The 21,371-nt window shown below is 37.9% G+C and overlaps 2 protein-coding genes across 5 annotated transcripts in view; both read left to right on the forward strand.

Annotated features, from left to right (window-relative positions):
- dlg5a (discs, large homolog 5a (Drosophila)) overlaps positions 1-1,963 on the forward strand; it is a 67,362-nt gene extending 65,399 nt beyond the window's left edge. For all 3 annotated transcript variants that reach the window (XM_057341744.1, XM_057341746.1, XM_057341745.1), the window contains one exon: positions 192-1,963. In XM_057341744.1, coding sequence (XP_057197727.1) covers positions 192-295 — 104 coding nt within the window. In that variant the 3' untranslated portion in view covers positions 296-1,963. The remainder of the gene's footprint in view (positions 1-191) is intronic.
- Positions 1,964-7,104: 5,141 nt separating this feature from the next.
- The window catches only part of kcnma1a (potassium large conductance calcium-activated channel, subfamily M, alpha member 1a), a 176,474-nt gene continuing 162,207 nt past the window's right edge, over positions 7,105-21,371 (forward strand). The window contains exon 1 of one of the 2 annotated variants that reach the window (XM_057342163.1): positions 7,105-8,116. In XM_057342163.1, coding sequence (XP_057198146.1) covers positions 7,829-8,116 — 288 coding nt within the window. In that variant the 5' untranslated portion in view covers positions 7,105-7,828. The remainder of the gene's footprint in view (positions 8,117-21,371) is intronic. The other variant, XM_057342161.1, reaches the window with a different exon arrangement.

Genomic DNA, 21,371 nt, shown 5'->3' on the forward strand with positions numbered 1-21,371 from the left:
AGTTCGATTTGATCGGGTTTTTGAGACCGGCTTGTGTGCTTCAATAGCAGCAAGAAAATCTGATCTTTTGTTAAAAAAAAAATTATAGTTAACATGATCATGATTGTGAATTTGGTTATGTGATTATGGACCTTAAAATCACTTTTATTCTTTGTTGTACCTTGTTTTGTAAATACGTTTGTTTCTTACAGGTATCGTTCAAGGAGGCACCTTGCCCTACATTTGCACTCAGATCGTGACTATTGTGGATCAGGAACAGAATAAAGTTTTATGGACGCCACTGGGCTCTCCGTAGTGGGTCTGAGACGGTCCTTTCTGTGTACTGCCTCTCACCCCGAACTTACAAACACTAGACATTATAAACACCACACGCAAAGGTACACTAACACAACGAGCATCACGTTAAGATAGTGATTTTCTTTTTCAATATTAATTTTTATTACATTATAAATTGTAACAGTTTCTTTGTATATACGTGCGCCTGTATGTATGAGTGTGTGTGAATGTGTGCGCTTGCTCGCATGTGTGTATGAAAGATATAGCACTGAAGTATTTGTTTGTTTTCTTTGGTCTTCCTGATGGACGTATAATGTTTAGCAATGCTGCATTTAAGATACCCGTTTACAGAGCAGTGAGTCGGTGATGTGTTAATCGTCTGTCTGAATGTGTACTCTCCCTAATGAAGTCCAGATCCCCTGCCCTAAAAACGCCCCCTTCTTCAGTTTTACCAAAACTGTATGCGTGTCAGCCTCCTAGTTTTGCCATATCAGCTCAAGGACTCGTGTTTAAGAGTAATCTGTGGAGATGTTTAGATGTCAGTGATTGTGGATTTGAATGGTATTGCTATTGCTATTTGAATGTATCGAGTTGAGACGGACAGCAGCTAAGCGGTTTCTACGGGCCAAATGGGAAGTGCCTTTGGAGCTACACCGAGTGTATGACAATGGCATGAGGTTAAAAGTCTGGTATCTAAAAAGTTAAACTTGTCAGATTGCACTCCAGGGCTAGACAGACCACTGTGTTCTATGAGATCTCTTAGCATTCTCATAGCAGAGCATATATTTAAAGAGAATATCCGATGTAACACTTGTACTCGCGCATAAGAACTGAAGTACAGGCACACGCTTGCGTGTATGTATGCAATTTCATCGAAATATATAGAAATATATTTACTGTATTTTTACTAGGCTTTTAGGCCTAGGGGAGTGTGACAGAGCAGTCATGTCTTAGCAAAAATTAGCGTGCGTGTGTGTGTGTGTGTGTGTGTGAGGGAATGCATGTGTTTTTGTTTGCCTATGTCGGTCAGTCACTTTTATATGTAATACCCACTAATAAACATCATAAAGTACTATGATGTACACATGAAACCGGTTTTTCATTTGCTATTTAATTTCTTTATTCTTGTTTTTATTAAAGAGGCAAGTTATGTCTCTAATGCAGACCAGTAGCCTGACCATTAATGTTGTGCCAAAAAATCCAGTCATTTTATTTTTATTTTTTGCACTTCAACACTATGAACCCTTAACCAATGACTATTTGTAGGTTTCCAATATAGGATGGAAATAGGTACTATAATTTTTACGCTAGATGTAATGTTCCTTTTGTGTATCGCTCCTGCTCCACACATTTCATTCATTGCCTTTTTCTTTTTAAAAGAGAATCACTACATGGTGTCATTTAAAAAGGGATTTGTTTTGCACAGTTTTGTTTATCAAAGCAAGATCAGTCCATATGTTAACCATTGGGTTGAAATTAGACATTTTGTTAAGTGAATCTAATGTCTAACAATTTTTCTGAATAGCTAGTGTACGGTTCAAATGAGAGTGATCCATCTTAACATGATTAAGTATATAGAAAATATTAGAAGACAGGTACTGTTGTTTTCTTTTATTATAAAAGAATGTGATTTGTATGAAAATGTTCACGACATTAATCCAAGAATAAAAGTCATTTTCTTTATCAAGCAATGTCATTAAATGAAAAAACATGGTGTGCGTTTGATTGATGGAAATATTCATAGTGCTGCATATTCATAGTTCTCTTTCCAAAGCTCTGCTCACGTCTGTGCTAGACTGACATGTGCTGTAATTTATTGCTTGCTAATCATTGAAGCTGACGCACTTCATCTAACCTTAGGAAAAGTATAGTGTTAATTACTGGAAATAAGGTGAGCTCGTCTTGAACAGTAACTGCAGCTGACGGGGGAGGTTTGAGGGAAGAGTTTCCGCACAGGGTTGATTGCTTAGATGTAACTTGACAGTGTGACATTTTCTCATTTCCGACAAGAATCCTTGTCAAGAGGTGCAGAGGACACGAGTCATGTTGTGGGGGAAATAATACATCCAATTTGTTCGAACATTAGTTGATGGGTCGAACATCATAATGCTGTTTCTAATTCGTGCATTTTGTCTTGATGAATTGCAAATCACCTGTTGCTTTAAATAACTAATGTCTGATTCCTTAAAGCGATAATAACCCCAAAAATGAAAATTCTTTTTTTTTCTAATATAATTGGAATAAATCCAGAAAATAACAATTCAAGTGAATCTATACATTCCCTTTTACCCCCATTAACAACAACTAAGGGTGAACATAAACAAACAATCACAAAAATGAAAATTCTTTTAGCATTTATTCACACACTTGTCATTCCAAACCTGTGTGACTTTCTTAGGCGAAACAATATTTTGAAGAATGTTGGTAACAGCATGGCCACCATTGACTATAATCCAAGTTTTTATAGCTATAGTGCTGTTGAAAGAACGTCCATACAGTAACCGTGTATTCACAGCATAGATTATTTAAAATTAAATAAGAATTTTTTTAATTGTTTTAATTTATGCATGTGTGCCGGTTTGGACATACAGAATGAAACATTTTGAATTGAATTATTGTTTTTTGGTCCTTTTTGGAGTTTGAAAGCTGTGGACCCTAGTGAAAAATAAATTTACATAAATGTATTTGAAATATACTTTTTTATCATGCCAAGTATACTGCAAATCCATTAACGCTTTATGTAGGCTACTTAATAAAAATACCATGCGATTGTACTTTTGGTATACTAAAGTGGTATACTTAAAGATGAGGTAACAGTTTCTGCCAATCTCATATTAACCTTGAGTACCATACAGTACTATTGCATACTTCGTAACTTCGAAGTGTATTTATTTTGATCAAATTTATAAAAGACAAAAACAGCTGTACGATTATTTCCCGGAAAAAGTCGAGCTCCTGGAGGCGTGCAGGGGGGTGGAACTTCAGCAAGAGCACACAATACATCAGCGCATTATCCCTGCATAACTCTTGATTCACTATAAATTTGTGTTGTTTACATTATGCACATACACACCGATTGCCAACAAAACACAGACATACTGTATGACTCAGTTTGACTCATGTCTGCCGTCTTTTAGCACTGGGACCTCGCCATCTATCAGTTTCAAACGAACCATTTGTATAACATTCCTCACCGAAATGCAGTGAGCAAACAAGCAGAGCTAGACTACCGTCAGCCAAGTGAAGCGGCATTGATGGGCGTGCTCCTTCTCACGCTGGATGACGCGTGGGTGTGCTTTTCCAGGAGAATTGTCCAATAAGGGACTAAGAACCCTTGTTACCAAACGGGAATCCATGTTTGAAAAAAAAATGTTGAAACCTACAAACCCTGGCGGAGTGAATCAGAAATACTATGTCATACGTTAAACTAATTTTTGGACACTTTAACAGTGTCATAATAGTCATAATGCATGAAATGGCATGTAACCTCCGCTTTAAAGTGTTGTTTAAATTGGAACAATGAACTTTGTGCTTAATATGCACTTTAATTCTGCAGAGGTAGTGCTAAGGTCCAACTAAAGAAATACTTAAGATTGTGTTAAAGTGGAACTATTGCAAGTATACTTCAGGGACACTTTAAATATCTTGCATTGAAAGACTGATATTATAAAAAAAACATACAATCCTTATCAAAAGTGGCATTAAAACACATTTTAGGCTTAATATTAAGAAACTCCAAATAAAGTTAACTTATAATTTTATATAAGTAAGTCTTAAGCGATATGTCAGTAAATAGATGTTAATACATTTAAACTTAGTATGAAAGAAATGTATTTTAAATGTTTCTTTTTTACTAGGGGACACTTAAATAAAAATAAATAAGAGATTTAAATCTTTTTGTTCCATATAAGAAATGACATGGTCTTGAGTAAAAAAATGTTGTTTGCACTGTCCCTTGAAATATAAACTTGTGGAATGATTATGATGCTTTAAATAGCTACAATTTTAAAGTCCATACATTAACAAAACTGAAACCTAACAATGTTTTGCTTCTTGTTAATTCATATTTCAACAGCCAAGTGGGCCACCAGCACATGAATCATTTGTGAAACAGGCTTGAAATTACATGTACTCATGCCCATTATTAATGTAGACTTAATGATCATAATTTGTTTCTTTAAATAATAGTCATCTTTTATGCACACTAATTCTAATGCCATATCATGCAGCACAGAAGTCATCAGGTAAGTCCTAACTAATGTTCAGTTTTTCTTCTCGGTGTAAAACAAGGTCACTGGCTTTTCTAGAAGTACTAAAGATGCCCTCGGCCATGCCAGGGATGATTATAACAATCGAGCTCATCCTCATTCGGCTTGTGTGCTGATTTCTTGAGCTTCCCCTCTGAATTACTCAGTCACGGAAACCCCTAAGAATGCAGTCGCGGTGCATTCCCAAAGCAACATGTCCTTGAAGTCCCCTTACTCTTCTTTTAGAAAGGGCTCTGTCTCCTGCTGAGGTATCTGTTTCAAGACAGCTGTTGACAGCTCTTCTGAATTTGAGATGATCTAAGAGGAAGTTATGATCTTCTTGACGGTACATTCATTGCCTGTGTTACACTGCTCTTTCTAAAAGAATAGAAGTCCAACGTCTGTGGATTACTGTGCAAGTGGTCTTTGTATCTGTCGACTATGCCATTCTTTTACACTGTTCTTGTAGGAACTAAGACCTCTAAGCTGACAGCTGGCCACGATTCCAGGAAGATGACCGATGTGGGATCCTATTGCCCTCCATAAATAACACAGTTGAAGCCAGGTCTGCAAGATCCAGCCCTGACCAACTGGTGGCCTACCAGGACAGAAGGCTATCTGAGACAAATTGGAAAACCTCTAAAACTATTTTCACATAATAAAAGAATACAACTTTTTAAACTATTAACAGAAGGACTACATTTTGTTTTCACACTAAATGTTGTTTTTATGGTATTGTGCCGTTACATGGGTTGTGTATTGGTTAAGACTGAGGGTTGGTGTTGAAACTGTTTTGATGTTGTAATGGATTAACCTAGGTCTGATGAGAAGTGCCAGCGCCTTACTGTGAGCAAGGCTTTCAACCCCATGTTGCTACTGGTACACAAGATCAATGATTGAACTCCATCTTTTCGTTTAATCCAACCTTGCACTTCCACTGCTCGACAGTAGGAGGAAAATTAAAAGACAGTTTGAGGAGCAAGTAAGTATGCTTTTCAATGGGTGTGTGATGCAAACAAAATGGAAATCTACCTAAATACATAACACACACTTCACTATTGCCTCGTTTAATGTTCCTTAGGTAAACAAAACATTTAAGTAAAATGGTTAATTTTTGAAAAGTGTGTGTATTTCATGCATTTTCCTTGCTTCTTGTTGGTGTGAAATAACATTAAATAAAGCTACGTTATAATTAATTTTATTCATTTGCCAAAATTATCTATTTAGAATTTCACCCATAGAAGCCATTGCTTTAGCAGGTTGGGTGATGATAAAATACTAATAAACATGGCCACTGTTGTTGAATAGAATATAGAAACAAAGAAACTGCCTACATCTGGCTAATTAGTCCTCATTGGAGACTTTATTACATTTAGCATCAATTATCAAATTTACAAACATACTCAATCGGTACTGTTTATTCACGTGTTGTTTCTGTAATTTCATAGTGGTTTTATCGTTGCAACCTATGATGACAGGAGATTTAAAATATGTTTTTTAGGGCTATCAAACGATTAATCGTGATTAATCGCATCCAGAATAAAGGTTTGTGTTTACATAACATATGTCTATGTACTGTGCATATTCATTTTGTATTTATAAATACAAACACATACACAAGTATACATATTTAGGAAATATGTACATGTATTTATTTATATTTACCAATAATTGAAATGATATATAAATGTTTATTAATTTTTAGATTTTTCTTAAATATATGCATGGATGTGTATGTGTTAATAAATACAAAATTATTATGCACAGTACACAGATGTATATTATGTAAACACAAACTTTTATTCTGGATGCGATTAATCTTTTGACAGCCCTAGTTTTTTTTATTAAACCAGCCCGAGGCGGTTTTAAAACGTAGTTTCAGGGTATGGTTTAATAATTATAGTTAATATAGCCTAGTTTTCCTTTTAAAATAATAAACTAGGCTATTAATAAACTAGGCTATTATCATTACAACTCCTAGTTGGCCCTATATGTTTGCTTAGAAAACAAATGCCAAGCTAAATTATGTCTGTATAAGTAAAAACTTTGAAATGAACACAAGTCATATTCAAAATATAAACATACATAAACCCGAATGAGGTGTAAAGAAGATTTGTTGATGCCTGTGATGTTTATGGTTGAGATTTACTGTCTGGGAGATGGTATTACTTCAACCAAAATACCATCTGAAACCAAATCTTTTCTGAGGGTTGGCAGCACATATACTGTATGATATAGAACCCAGTCCAATAGGCAGGTCCTTTCATACCTATTCCAATGTTTTGTTTCTTTATTTATTACATTTGCCTAGTTCACTTTGTATGGGTATAGAAGCTGTTTTTAATGGAGCGTTTAGTTACAATTTACCAACTCTCTCAGAATTGTCTAGATCAGTGTACATGGTTTGTCTCTAACAAAACATGATGACATCCGTATGTACAATAATATTGTAGTATAAGATTGAAGCATTTGCATTTCCTCCTTATCTTCACATAAATGCAAACCTGAAACAACGCAGCAGTCTGTGCGTCTATAATTCCACGCACGCACGCAGTCAGGCCAGACACGCACTAAAGAATAACGTCTCCCTCTCTCGATCTCTCTCCATCTTCATTATAACGGTTTGGCTCCGCCCTCCTACCTGTAAATCTCCCCAACAATCTGTGGAACAGATCTGACTGACGGGCTGCACGGATCAGCCGAGGAAAGTGAACGGGGACAGCGACATGTCATTGAGAGCGGAATAATCGCCCAAACGCCGATATTCGGTCAGGTTCTTCCATCGAGCCGAGCACGACTACAAAGATGAGCTTGGCTCCCAGCTGAATACCATTGAAGACATTGATTAAGTTGGCGTTTATGTGCGAAATATCGATTAGACAGCGCTGAGGCTACACTGTCGCTGGATGGACGACAGAGACGTGCACAAGACGCGCGAAAAACACCTCAGATAGCCGTTTACTTGTTTTTCTCTCACAAATCCTCTAACAACAACAGAGACCGAACGAATATTTGCTCGAAGCTTCATTTATTTATAAAATATGGAGAAGGATGAGGAAAACCCTTCAGAATGAAAAATTAAGTCGTCATTAATGCGGATTTAAATGTCTCGCGCTGAGGGGAGCGGACGCGCGCTTTCTCCTCACGCTTTCCAGCGTTTCTCACACAAAAACGTCGCTCAGAAATATAATTTCCACTGAAGAGACGTGGATAGAAAAGCTGACCAGAAAGGAGAGGGATATTTAAAGCAATATGGCTGATGGCTGGGGTTGGGGGCGCTGGCAGGAGCTCTCCAAAGCTTCTCAATGCTAGCCGTGGCAGATGGCAACGGATCCTATGGCAGCAGCAGCCGTAGAATGAGCAGTAGTAACATTTTTAATAAAAATCCGGACTCTTCTGTCTCTATATCGAAGATGGACGTGATCATCCCCTTCTCGCCAGACGTACCCTGTGACAACAATGGTCAGCGTATGTGGTGGGCTTTCCTCGCCTCATCCATGGTGACGTTTTTCGGGGGTCTCTTCATCATTCTCATGTGGAGGACCCTCAAGTACCTGTGGACCGTCTGCTGTCATTGCAAAATAAAAAATAAGGTAATTTACATCTAGACTAAAAAGTGTACACTTGGGAGTTGAGTCTCTGTTAAAAGCACAATTTGTTGGGATTAAATGGCCATGTTATTGTAAAGGTTTTAACGGCAGGATGTTAAATAAATGTAGTTTGGGTGGCTGTAGATTGGCATCCACTGGAATGATTCATTGCTGAGAAAATACGCGGTGTTGTTCACTCTGTTCTGCATGACAACATTGCAGCAATCAAGTGACATCTGAATAATCTACACACAATGATGCACACAGCCCAAAACATCTTAGTGGTTCTATGTTTAGAGGAAACACGGTTATAAATGAAAGGATTAAAGAGGTTGGTTAATTAATAAACATTTCATTTTGTCAACAAATGGAGAGCCTTTCATATATATAGGCCCCATATTTGAATGCACTCTTAACATCATTATCTAGAAGCTTCCTGTGTTTATGAATGAAATGTTTTGATCTGTCATTTTCTTATATAGGCTATATGATTTTATTTTAATTTGACTGTCCACGCAACATCGGTGGTTGACTCGCTTGAGTAATTCAGTAGTTAGGGTTAAGTTGTTTATATCTTGTGTTTCATGACTGTTTCTTTGGTTATCATCGTGGGTATGGGTGTAAAACATGGTGTTTGGACTGATTTCCCTGCTGGTTGGTTTGATGATGGATGATGAAAGTCCATCAGGTTTTGACCAACAAGACGTTGACCAATGTCTTGTGGTGCCATACCACAAAGGGAAAAATTCACTCTCACGCACTTTCTCCGGATGTGTTCCACGACTCTGGAATGGTATCCCTCTTGCCACAAGATCAGCGGATTCTGTAGTTGTCTTTAAGAATCGGCTAAAAAACACATCTCGTCTTATGTCAACATCTGACCCGTTAGAACGGTCTTCTACTTCTTTTCTACTTTCCTACCCCCCCCCCCAAAAAAACTAAATAAATAAAAGATATTCTTAGCTTCATATACTGTGGTAGGCTAACTGAGACCAGTTTTACTGCACCTATGCATTGTTGTTCTTTTGTTGCACATATTGTTTCTATTGTTTTCCCCTACTTTGTAAGTCGCTTTGGATAAAAGAGTCTGCTAAATGACTAAATGTAAAGTATTTCAAATGTTGATCAAGTATTTTAGCCTCGTAAATAGTTATACTCTAAACCGGGAATGAGATGTACATCAACAATGATAAATCATGCTAATCAATACATTCACATGTGCATAACATTCAAAGCAAACCAGCATTGTATAACAATTTATCTAACTACTCATCATTAAATCTCAAACCAGTGCATTTTATTCTGCATGATGGTTATAGGAACACAAAAACCTGTTGCTAGCATTACATGAAACGTAGGATTTTTATTTATGTATACATTAGATTTAATAGCAATGTGATGGATTCCATTATGCACTCAAAATGGAGTTAGTGAGGCACAATATGTCTGATTGTAACTAAAGAATGGCTTATCTTCCGCATATCTATCAACTTTGATGTATTGGCAGCAATCCAATGTAAATGGAAAAGTATTATTCGCTTCCCTAGAGAGACAATGCAGACATCAAAAAGGACTGGTTAACCGAAGCTTCATATAGGCTGGTTCATGGGATATGAAGAGACAATAGCCAATGAGTTATAATTAACCACATGAGGCCTGGATTCAAACAGTCAATACTGTTTAATCCCTATTAGTATCTACTGACTGAGATGTCTGTCTGGGAAGGACTAAAAAGGCAGATTGGATTGTTTGTCGTCCTTAAAAACATAGGCTGTGAATATTTTCATGTTTACATTGTTGATGTCAATTAATTATGCCATCTCTATGTCAGTCCCTTCCCGTTCGGATGAAATTGTGTTGAACTTGTTATTTATTTAAATGAGAAGGGTTAATGACATCTGTGAAGTCACCAGTCTTCATTACCATTTAATCACCTACATGTGCAAGGGTTCCAGCAAAGCAGCGAGTCCAGCTGAAACTGGCACTGCACATCAACCTCCACCGATGCAAGTTGTTAAAACACAATCAGGTGTGTGTCTGAATCTCTTGCCGTTGAATGAAACCCTCCCTGTCTTCCTTGGGTTAAAACCCACTGATTTTGCATCGTCAGTGTTTATAGACATAGCTAGTTGATATGAACGTTGGGCCAAGTGATGTCTCACCATGTCCCGTTTCCAAGAAGAAATGAAAATGGCGTTGTGGATAACTGCTGGTGTGTTTCCTGGTGGAATGAGAGTCCAGGGGTGACTTTGTGGAGCGGTATTGACACACGGTTGCAAGGGGAACATGCTTGTTAGGAGCATTAAGAAGCTGAAACGTTATCTGCCGTGCAGCTGACTAGGACGGCAGCTCTTCCAGGCATGGTGTCAGTAATGGGAAGCTCGGCTGAGGCCGGCCATGTTGAGCAAGCAGGTGAGACGGAGGGCATGTCTTAGTCTTAGGCTAAAGGCTGATTTCAGACATTTAATGCCATTCAATCTTGTTTTATTAATCCACAGCGCAGTATTTTAGAGCACTTGGTTTCGTTGTTTTTGTAAGTGATAACACAAACACCCCTTGGTGCTGTTGCCACACAGTAGGTGTGGTGACTTATTGTGAACTCGCGCGCTCTCTCTCTCTTTTCCTTGCCTGGGGTTCCAGTTAAAACACATGCTCTTAAATACTATACAACACCTACTGAGTCATGTAGGGGGATTAAGGAAATATAAAAGTTTGGGAAATCACATTTAGAAAATTTAAAGTGACTAAGTGTACCTGTTTGGCTGAACTATGGAAGACAACTTAAAAAAAATCATTATTTTTGTGTCGTGTTTTTTATGAACTGTCTGCCATTGGTTGAACAAACAGATAATTCCACCCTAAAGTAACTTGCTACAGTATGCTAGGCTGGTTGAGATGCTTAGTGAAATGCTTAAATATTTTACACAACTAGGACTGTCACGATATCAGATATTCACTACACAATTATCATGGCCAAATTCACGAAAAAAAGCCAGTATCGATTTTCATGGTTTTTTATATCATGGTTATTGTCAATACCGGTTTATTGTTACGCCCCTAATGTTGTGTCTAAATTTTTGGGGAATCTGCCTTTAAATTGCTTGCTTGTCATTGCATTTTAACCTGGGATTTTATTATTGAAACTATTGCATATGTCACTTTTCTCTAATTTGTAAGAACCCTGTGGTTCGTATCAGGTATGAATGTGACTGTAAATTTACTGCCTCTGCCAGAACGACATTGAGTGGTGAGTGAGTTTGTGACCAGATTGCTTCTCTACATATTTCCCGAAGTGGAAAACAATGTTACTGAAGCGGAGTTTAATATTTATTTATATTCCTTGTTTATTTAATCTTGTTTTGAACTTCAGATCTAAATTACTCAATTTCCATGTTTTGCTTCACAGAAAAATAACACAAAGGTGTTTTCCAAAACCCATTTCTCCTTGAAATAAGCCTTTTGCTTATCAATCTAGTTATTTAGTCCGAGTGCTGCATGACTAGCATTTTCCATTTAAGAAACCCACCGGAGTTGTGCATGTCAAATGAGGTGTCTGTTATGTGTGACTGTATAAAGAGACGACAGCACATAGATACAACATTACAAAATATTTTTTCATATTTATAACAGAACTTCGTTTTCTCATTAAGGCAAGCAGAATTACCAAGATGCCTTGTAAGTGGGTTTGTTGGGCGCCTGTATATCCCCTCATCATTGGCAACGTGCCGGCTGCCTTTGGGCTAACAGGCGTACAGAGAACACACCCAAAGATCAGCTGTCCCACTCACTAACACTGTAACAATGTACCGAGCACAGTGTATAAGCATGTATAGATTCAAGATTAAACATAAAATGTATCTGCATTGTTAGTGGAGAAATTGATGCTTTTCTTTAAAAGACTTTCAAATCTATTTTATGATGGAGGGTCAAAGGTTACTTTTGTGTTTGTGTTTTAAAGTAATTCTGCTTTTAATAAAAACATCTTGTATGAGTAGTGTTTTCTTATTTTGGCCTATTAATTTTTTTTTGCATCAATACTATATGGATTGTGTAATATTGATCAGCTACTGTTGAAATAGACAATCTGTTGTGGTACACCAATGTCAAAATGACATTAGGATATTGCATTTATTAAAGAGTCAAAAAAAGTATCCATACTAAATTACAGCATAGCATTCTTGTGTATCTGAATTTACATATAATATGGAAAAACGAAGATCTGTTAGATGTGCCAATAGCTAATGGTGCTTATAGCTGAACGTTATTCGCTTGTTTAAGTGGTAACGTGAGGAATACCGTTTTCTGATCCAAGCATCTATTCATTTCAAGCGGGGCTAAATCTTAAACCGCTGTTTATGAACACTGTTTACTCATATTGCATATTTAAGCGAAACATGTACATTATTAATTCAAAGTATACACTACAGTCACCAAGCTTACGGAATCTCCGAAATCAGTATTCAAAAAATTATGCAAAATAAATCGCTGACTGGCCATGTGGAATTTCGTTATGAAGATAAAGGTTTTACGATCTCTCGGGTAATGAAAAGCTTTCAAAATTGAATTCAGTATTACGCTGTGTAGAAGTACAGACAGGGACAATATTGGAAAGTATTGGAAAATACAGAGGAAGTAGAGTTCATCAAAAGCGTACAAAGGTATTGTAATGTTGCAGACAAAAATGATTTTGTGTATGGGTATACGACTGACATTTGTGTGTCAGGCCTCTGAGTTCCTGCTGGCATTCCTGTCATGTGCTGTTGATATTGGCATGACATAAGCAATCTTTAAACCCAGGGCAAAGACTGACCAGTTTCCACTGCTGTTGTTAGGACATGGCAGCCTGTCACCATTTCACTACATAGTTGCTAATCCATGTAAAATAATCGTTTTTGAATGTTGAATTTACAGAGTTTTCAAGCTTTCCTTGGCAGATACAATTAATTATTATCAATGGAAACATGTATTAAACAAAGATATCCAAGTTTCGAATTGTCACTATTAAGTAGGTCTCAATACCCCATCATGTAGACTTGAAAGTCTGATGCCACTATTTGTATTTTTTAGGTGTATTTGTTGTTGAATTTGAAAAAGAAAGGTTTGCTTGACTCAGGAGAGACATTCCTCGCTGTGGCTGACACCAGATCTCACTAGCCGGTCAAAACCATTAGCACATGTGAAAAGATAGCAGGATGGTCATGCTTGGAGCTCACAGTAGAGGCTGTTGCGGGCTGGTTCAGCTGCTGTTGTCTTTAAAGAGATTTGTGTGAGTGTAATCTTGCTGAAGTCAAAGCCACCATGTGCTCGCATCTCCGCTAACCCCTGGCTAATATTAACTGGATGAAACGCATTTTACCTTCATATTGTTTTCAGTGAGTAGTTTACTCGAGGACATCTGATTAACAGAGCTACATTTATTTATTAATGCCAATTTTTGATCATCTTTGGAAGTAAACACAGACACAGTCTTTATTATTTCTCAATTATTATTTGTCATATTTATTTGCATGAGGAGAAGGTGCTTTCAGGCCTTGAGAACCTGCTCTGCTTTTTGTATTACCCAAGCGTCTCCTTTACTTTGTTGGAAGATGGAAATTGATTCAAAACCGAGGGGGCAGTCAGGGTCCTTCAGTTAGAGAACTATATGGACGTCTGTTCAAATGTGGCCCCTGTGGCCAGCCCCTCAGCTCAGCCGGAGAAGCGCTTAATTCTGATTCGTCCACATCTCAATGAGCTTAACATCATAATTGGCTCTTTGATTGGAGAGCAGTGATGCAGTGTGCAGGGGAGAGGAGAATCGAAGGCTAGAGGACGTTCTTGTGACCTTCAAGGATGTGGGCTGTGCCGCAGAATCCCAGTGCTCCTCTGTGATTTGGCTGCATCTCTCCCGTGTGCTTGCGAGCTAATAACAGGTTGTGCCTCTGATGGCAGGCGGCAATTTTAATAACCTGCTTGGCTCTTAGCATGCACTATAGCACATTGGTGTGATGAGAGAGAGTGCTTTTGATGTGCATGCAAAGGTTATTCCACATATGTCAGACTGGATACAGTGTTACTAAAGCATCTCTTAATGGCTATGTCTCAATGCTACTAAAAGCTTTTTAAATAGTCGCATTTACATTTTTTTACTTCTAAAATGAATAAAAGTGCCTTTCTTTTTTAATTATTTAATTATTTCTGTCAAGGCTGCAGGGTAGTCTGCTTGTTGAAAAAGTAACAGTGGAGGAAAGAGGGCTCGTGAAAAGTGAGACGATGTGTAAAATAAGCTGTCATGTGCTCTGTAAATTACGTGCGTGTAGACATCATGTACATGTTGTACCCTGAAACTCTAGTAGAGGGTGAAGAGTTCATTGTGTTGGGTTTAGTGCTGTCAATCGATTAAAAAAATGAATCACACATTTTTCTGTGATTAATCACGATTAATCGCACATAACAATAATATTTTAAAATATACTTTTACATTTGAATAATTTCACATTTAATCTTCAAATTGATGTAGAAACAACATATTTCTTTAACAGCATCATTTTATGAAAGCTAACATTTTGATATTAGTATTGTAACTGATGTCTCTATTAAATTGATTATTTTAACATGAATTGTAGCCATTCAACAGTATAATTGAGAGCTCATGTAGGAAATATACAGAAATTGAAGGACACTTTACAGTCTTTAATGCTAAATTATAAATTAAATGCAGAAGAATTCTCATTAAAGCTACAAAATCACATTGATTTCTTCTTTTATTTTGTTCTTTGATTAACATTAGTGACAGGAGTCACAGCAGCACGTTTAAGAGCGCGGCCCCTTTAAGAGCTGTCTCAGTACGCAGATCTGACCGTCACCGCACTACCATTTTCACAACACTTTGCATTCATTAAGATTTTATTTTACACTTTGAAGTCTTGCTTAAGAAAATGCTAGACAAAACGGGCTTTCTGACATAATCTTGTGTGGTTTTATCCATTCAAGCACGAAAGAGAACTTAACACGGATGCGCTGTCTGACAGAGATTCACCGACGCAGCCTTCAGCCCATGACTGTTTACACCAGACTGGACATCGCGTTGCGTTTTGCCGCGTCCCACAGTTTAGAAGCTGTCGATCTTCATTGAACGCGTCAAAGCAACTGTTTCAAATCGCGCTTAAGTGGTTTAAAAGCCTGTACACGAATAAGAGCATGATTACATAATGTAACGCTAGACAAAGGATGTCAAAACAAACGGATCCTGCGTTAATTGCGGTAAATATTTTCTCACGCGTTAATTTGAAAAAATTTATCGCATGCGTTAACGCGTTAACATTGACAGCCCTAGTTGGGTTATAACATTTTCAGTCATTTCTGATGTTGTGATAGAAGTCAAACAATAGTTAGTGAGTAAGAATACGGATATTGTTGTTATCTTCTACATATGTGAGAAATGAGACTGTCTTGCGTCAAAGCATACAATGTCCAACCCAGTATCACTCTGAAGCTGGTCCACTCGAAAATGCATGTCAGTGTCACGCTTTGCCTTCTTTAGGTGTGAACATGACACTCATCTATGAAGGTGGAGTAACGTTAGCAGTACGGGGCAATTTTCTAATGTTTTTATAATTCATGATGTGTACTATTGTACATGGTAATTTGTGTACGTTTATTACTTTGTGCGCAAACCTTAGCACGTAACCCAACCCCAACCCCACCCCTACACCTAAACCTAACAGTTTGTATATTGTATAATATAAAACACAACACAACACATAACATGCAGATACAGCTACAGATGCTATTTATTCAAAAAGTGCAATTATTCCAAGCGTTCCGAGCCCAAAGATCCCCTTCGCTGTCCGCTGTAAAATTGTATCTGGTTGTCAACGTCAACTTCGATTGTTCGACTGGATGCGTCATTATGTTTGCTTACATTATGAAACGCCATTGGCTGTCCTGCTCCGATTGTGTCACACGCTGAACTGGAGTGTATACGCCACTGCATGCATTCCTTGAGCGTGGTTGTCGGTGATTAAAACCTACAGTGTATATGATATCGTACAGCTATAGAAGACTTGGAATGCAAAGCGACCTGTTCGTTATGTTTTATACTGTTTTTGGTAAATGGCCGTGGCAGACTTCTATTTGCTTTTGTTGCGTGTTTATTAATCGTTGGGAGGTGGGTAGGTTTAGGGAAGGTTAAGTGCTCTAAAATATATATTATTTTATATACAAGTACAAATAATACATATTTATCAAATCGTTTCAGTTTTGCAAGTGCAAAAAAACTGAGCGTGTCATGTTCACGCTAAAGGAGGCAAAGCGTGACACTGACTACGTTTACATGCGCATCAATAATGCGATTATTTCCAATAATCAGAGTAAGGACTTAATCGCAGTAACATGTTTACATGACATGAGAACACCTCTTTGCTCCCGTTTACATGGAAGTTTTATTAGTCTGAGTTGCTATAATAAACGGTGATCTCTGATACAGTAGGTGTGTGTTACTGGTTATCGTTTTAATATATTCACGTCAAATGCAAAACACTGTTATGTGGACGTATTTTATGGTTATTCGGCACCGTGATGAATAAATACGATGGAAAATGCCTCTGCAAAGGTGATGTATGCTATCAACACGTTCGCGCTGTTTCTGTATGAAGGTAAGAAGCAGAGACTGCTAACAGCGAGTTGTGTTGACGGTAAAACTTCAGACTGTCATGTTTACCATGAATTTGCACTTAAGGTGCGTGACAGAAGCACATGCGCACCTTGATCAGAGCAGCATAAATGCGATTAAGGTGTTTACATGCCTTCATATTGCGATTAAAATCAGCGTACGCCACATATGTTACTTCAATTATGCTTACTGCGATTATGAGCTTAATCACATTATTTAAATCGAATGATTGTGTTTACATGAGGGAAAGTGTAATCACAGTATTGCCAAAATCGCATTATGAGAGTGAGAGTGGTGAGAGAGGACCCAAGTGAACGCAGTCCTCGTGGGAGAGTTGTCTTAAAAACTTAAACTCGGTGTTACCGTATTTTGTGGACTAGTGTCCCTGTCTGTCGGCCTGAAGCACCTATGCGCGCTGTCTTTGGGTTTGTGTCCATGGCAGTCCTCAGTAAAACCTTCTGAAGCCCTTACGATCTGCTATACTTGGGTCAGTGACGCAAAACCATTCTCCCACACAAACATTCCAGCACACACACTCTTAGATGAACACTTTTCCTCAGACACTGAATTCAGACATGCCTTTCCGAAGGTTACTGTTACTGACATGTATTTTGGTTTTGTTTTTCGGTTGTTTTTTTATCTTCTCTTCTCTCTGCCTACAATCAACTGCTCATTTACAGTGTTTTTCTTATGGACTAATGTGAAATATTAAAGGGGTGGTGCAACGGTGTGTCATGCATTCTGACTTCTTTACAATGTTAAACATGCTGTCTTCTCATGCTTAACATGGTCAACTTGTCAAAAAACGAGTTGGGCGTATTACGTAGTATTTCTGTGCTCGATACACTCCCCCAGCGATTGTACAGGTTTCGGAAAGTTTTTTTCGGCAGCAAGGAGAGCAGGAGAAGGAGCATGCGCAGACGTCACTTTCACTTGTGTGCAGGAGAGAGAGAGAGAGAGAGAGAGAGAGAGAGAGAGAGCATACGTTCGCGAAGTTCAAGTGTTTGTTTGTTCACTGCATTTGGGTGATGAATGTTATATAAACGGTGGATATAACACTGGATTTGGAGATCGTTTGAAACTGATATATGGAGCCGCCCCAGCGCTAAAAGATGCCAGACATGAACCGCATGTGGTGAGAGAAACTGATGTCTGTGTTTTGTTGGCAATGGGTGCACACGTGCTTTAGTTCAGCCTACCCCTCCCCCCCGCACTTTTTGGAAATAATCGTACAGTTGTATCTATCTTTTATAAATGTGATCAAACTAAATGCTCTTCGAAGATACGAAGTATGCAATACTACTCTATAGGTACTAAAGATTAATATGAGATTGGCAGAAACCGCGTGTGTTAGGGCCGCTTTAAGTAATATGGAAATGCGAAACCCAGTTACTGCAAACTGTGACGCAAATGAGAAGTAGTGGGGTTTAAAAATCGGGCCTACGTTTGTCAAACTCATGTCGGACTGAACAAGTATACATACAGTATATACATTTTTTTTTATGGGTTATTGTTGTTTGATGTGTTTTCCTTGACTGCTATTTTGAGGGATGTGAATTTTTTTCCTTGTTTATTACGAAATGAAAAGTTTTCAGACTGTGAATTTATAGTTTATTATTTATTGTATGCTATCCTGGGTTTATTTATTTTGACAGACGTACTCCTGTCTGGTGCCCAAACAACTAGGCTAAAACAGACATTGAATCTAAGATAATTTAGATTTTTTTTGCTTATGGCGCATTATGTCTTTAAGTGTCATAAGACAGAGGGTGATCAATCACACAAGCGCCCCCATGGGCTAGTTGTTAGAGCTGCGCGGGAGCTATTATGCGGGAGGCCCGAGTTCAATAACAGCCTTTAATGTCAATTTATTTTGGGGAGCCACCGTTACAGTATGTAACTTTCATTAAAGATTTAAGACCATTGTGCTATACTGAATAATCATACACATGCTCCTATATGTTACCAACAACTACTCAGAGGTTATGAAATACCTATAACCTTCATAGATAAGCTCCACATCCCTTTTAAATCACATTCAGCAGCAGATTCTGATATCATTCTGGTCCGCTCTGGTCCGCACCAGTAGGCTTGTTAACGTTCAACCTCTCTTGCACATTTTGAGTGCAAAATTCATTTGCTTCACTTTAGCTCTGTGTGAGTGTGAAGTCTCACACTTTGGCAGGAATGCATAAAATGCAAGTGTTTCCAGCCTCTGTAATTCTACTTAGATTCAGGCTGTCAGCACCATGGAGAGCTCAGTGGAAGAGTTTCAGCAGCAGAAATCCAACGAGTGAATGGTTTACTTGTGAAACACATCTGCTTTACTGGGAGGTGTATGGAGACGTTTGGAATGAGTGTCGTGCTGAACATCTGAGCTTGTGGTAAACAAGCAAATGAAAATAGTGGCGATGGGTTTTATTGAAAGCACACATCTGTTTGCTCTGAATGAAAGCAGCTGCGACCTCGTCAGCTGTGGAAGAGTGTCATGTTGAAATGTATTGGATATGAATGGGCAGCAAATGACTGCGTCAAAGCATGGATTGAGAAGACTGGTCTGTCCGGCTTTTATACTTGCCCAGCTACAGTTTGGAATTTTTAGACATGTGGCCATTTTCATATGTTCACATGCGCAGCTGGTAATGTTTCAGTTGTTAATTATAACATGCAGATGCCACTAATTGATTGCTGTTGTCTTGAGAAATAGACTTATTGTATTATTTTTAAACCTTTAGTGTATAGTTTATATAAACCACAGCTCATAATTAACAGTTATTCTTTATTTTACCTAATTGCTAAAGCAGGGGTTTTCAAACTGGAGTCCGGGAACCCCCAGGGGGCCTTTAGAAGGTTTCAAGGAAAAAAATAAAGTGAAAATAAATATGAAAAATGAACATTATTATTGTTTCATTACTTATTATTGTTAATTATGTAGTTTCATTATTGGCATCATAAAGTTTGAAAACCTCTGTGCTAAAGAATACGTTCTGAAACATTTCTTGAACATAAGCTAAAAATAAGAGAATCCATTTTGGAGAAAATGATGGAACATGCCTAAAGTAGTGTTACGGCTTGGCTCTCTGCGTTCACATTTTTTACAATAGAAAGGTTTTAAACATTTTTCTAATGGTTAAATTCATTATAATGCAGAAGTTATTAAACCTATTGTGTTTAATTTTAAAGAACCAGGAATTATATGTTCGGGGCTCGACATAAAGGACTGTCTGATGGACCGGCGCCAGCATGGGAGATCCTCGGGCCAGTTGAGAACTGTCACTTGCCCGATCGGGCCAGTGCTGTATCTTCATGGGAAATTATCATTTGTACATTTTTAAGACTTGCCTATTTAAATATTTCCAAGAAGATGCAAAAGAGGACTGGATTCGGTTCTCACGTGCTGTTTGAGATGCACGCGCGGCCAGAATGCCGCGTCAGACAATGCGCAAAATACTGAATTGAGTTCTCTTACACGTCTTCTTACTCTTAATCAGACACATCAACACAAAATTATGCCAAAATGTCAATATTACCAATTATCCTTAAAAAAGTAATCAATTATGTCTTACGGGAACAAAACGCATGTGGAAACAAGACGCGTATGTTACATTATATAAGATCTATGCATCTCTTAAAGGGGCAGCAGCATAATAAACGCCTCAGTTTTGTTCATCAAACAACAAAGAACGAAGACAAAAAACACTAGCTGCTCTTCACTGATTAAATTTTAACTTTAGTAAGGTTAAATCAAAATGATATTTAATACAGTGAAGACTATAAAGTATAAAGTATACCTGATAACTACTATTATTAGACCAACCTAAAACACCTGAAATGCACTGATTATTTGTATGTTTGCTTTATTACATTTATCTGTGCTATTGCACATACTTACTTGATATTATTTTATTGCTTACTGATTAGTTGTCTTCAAAATATTTGAAATTTTGAGTTATATGCTAATAGTTTTTATGGTATCATACCCTTATTTATTCAAAATTACATAGGTAAGAAACAATAAACAAATAACTAGATATTATTTAATGCTTTTTTTGTGGTGGGGCCAGTGAAAATTTTGGCAGGGCCAGTAAAAATTGTAATCACTTGCCAGACCGGGCCATTAGAAATAATCGTTAGCGTTGAACCCTAATGTTGCATCTGCCCTTGAGTGTCTTTGCATTGCTGGCATTGCGTGATGTGCATTTGAAAGCACCCTGTACATTGAGGATGAATTTTGCATTCTATATTACAAGGATGTAATTCGATTTGCTAATTCCGGTTTGCTTTGTGAGGTGGAGGAGCACAGCTGCTTTGCTGAGCATTGTCTCAAAGCAGTACAACTGTATAGAGATGAGAACTGGCACACGCTCGAAAAGCCCAGCTTGGCCTCCCCCACCCTCTTTTTCTCCTTCTTCTTTTCATTCCAGCTTAAAGTAGCCTTTTGCAACATGGTCCTTCTCAAACCTCTTTATCATGACTACAGAAACATAAACCCAGATTCACCACATTCATACCGGCCACCCCAGCAATGCTTTCTCACCGCGGAACCTGTTTCCCTTTAAGGAAACGCATGTCGACTCTACGAATAGAAGGCATTGACTTAGGCCC

This window comes from Triplophysa rosa, linkage group LG9 (genome assembly GCF_024868665.1).
Source record: "Triplophysa rosa linkage group LG9, Trosa_1v2, whole genome shotgun sequence".
NCBI classification, from domain to species: Eukaryota; Metazoa; Chordata; class Actinopteri; order Cypriniformes; family Nemacheilidae; genus Triplophysa; species Triplophysa rosa.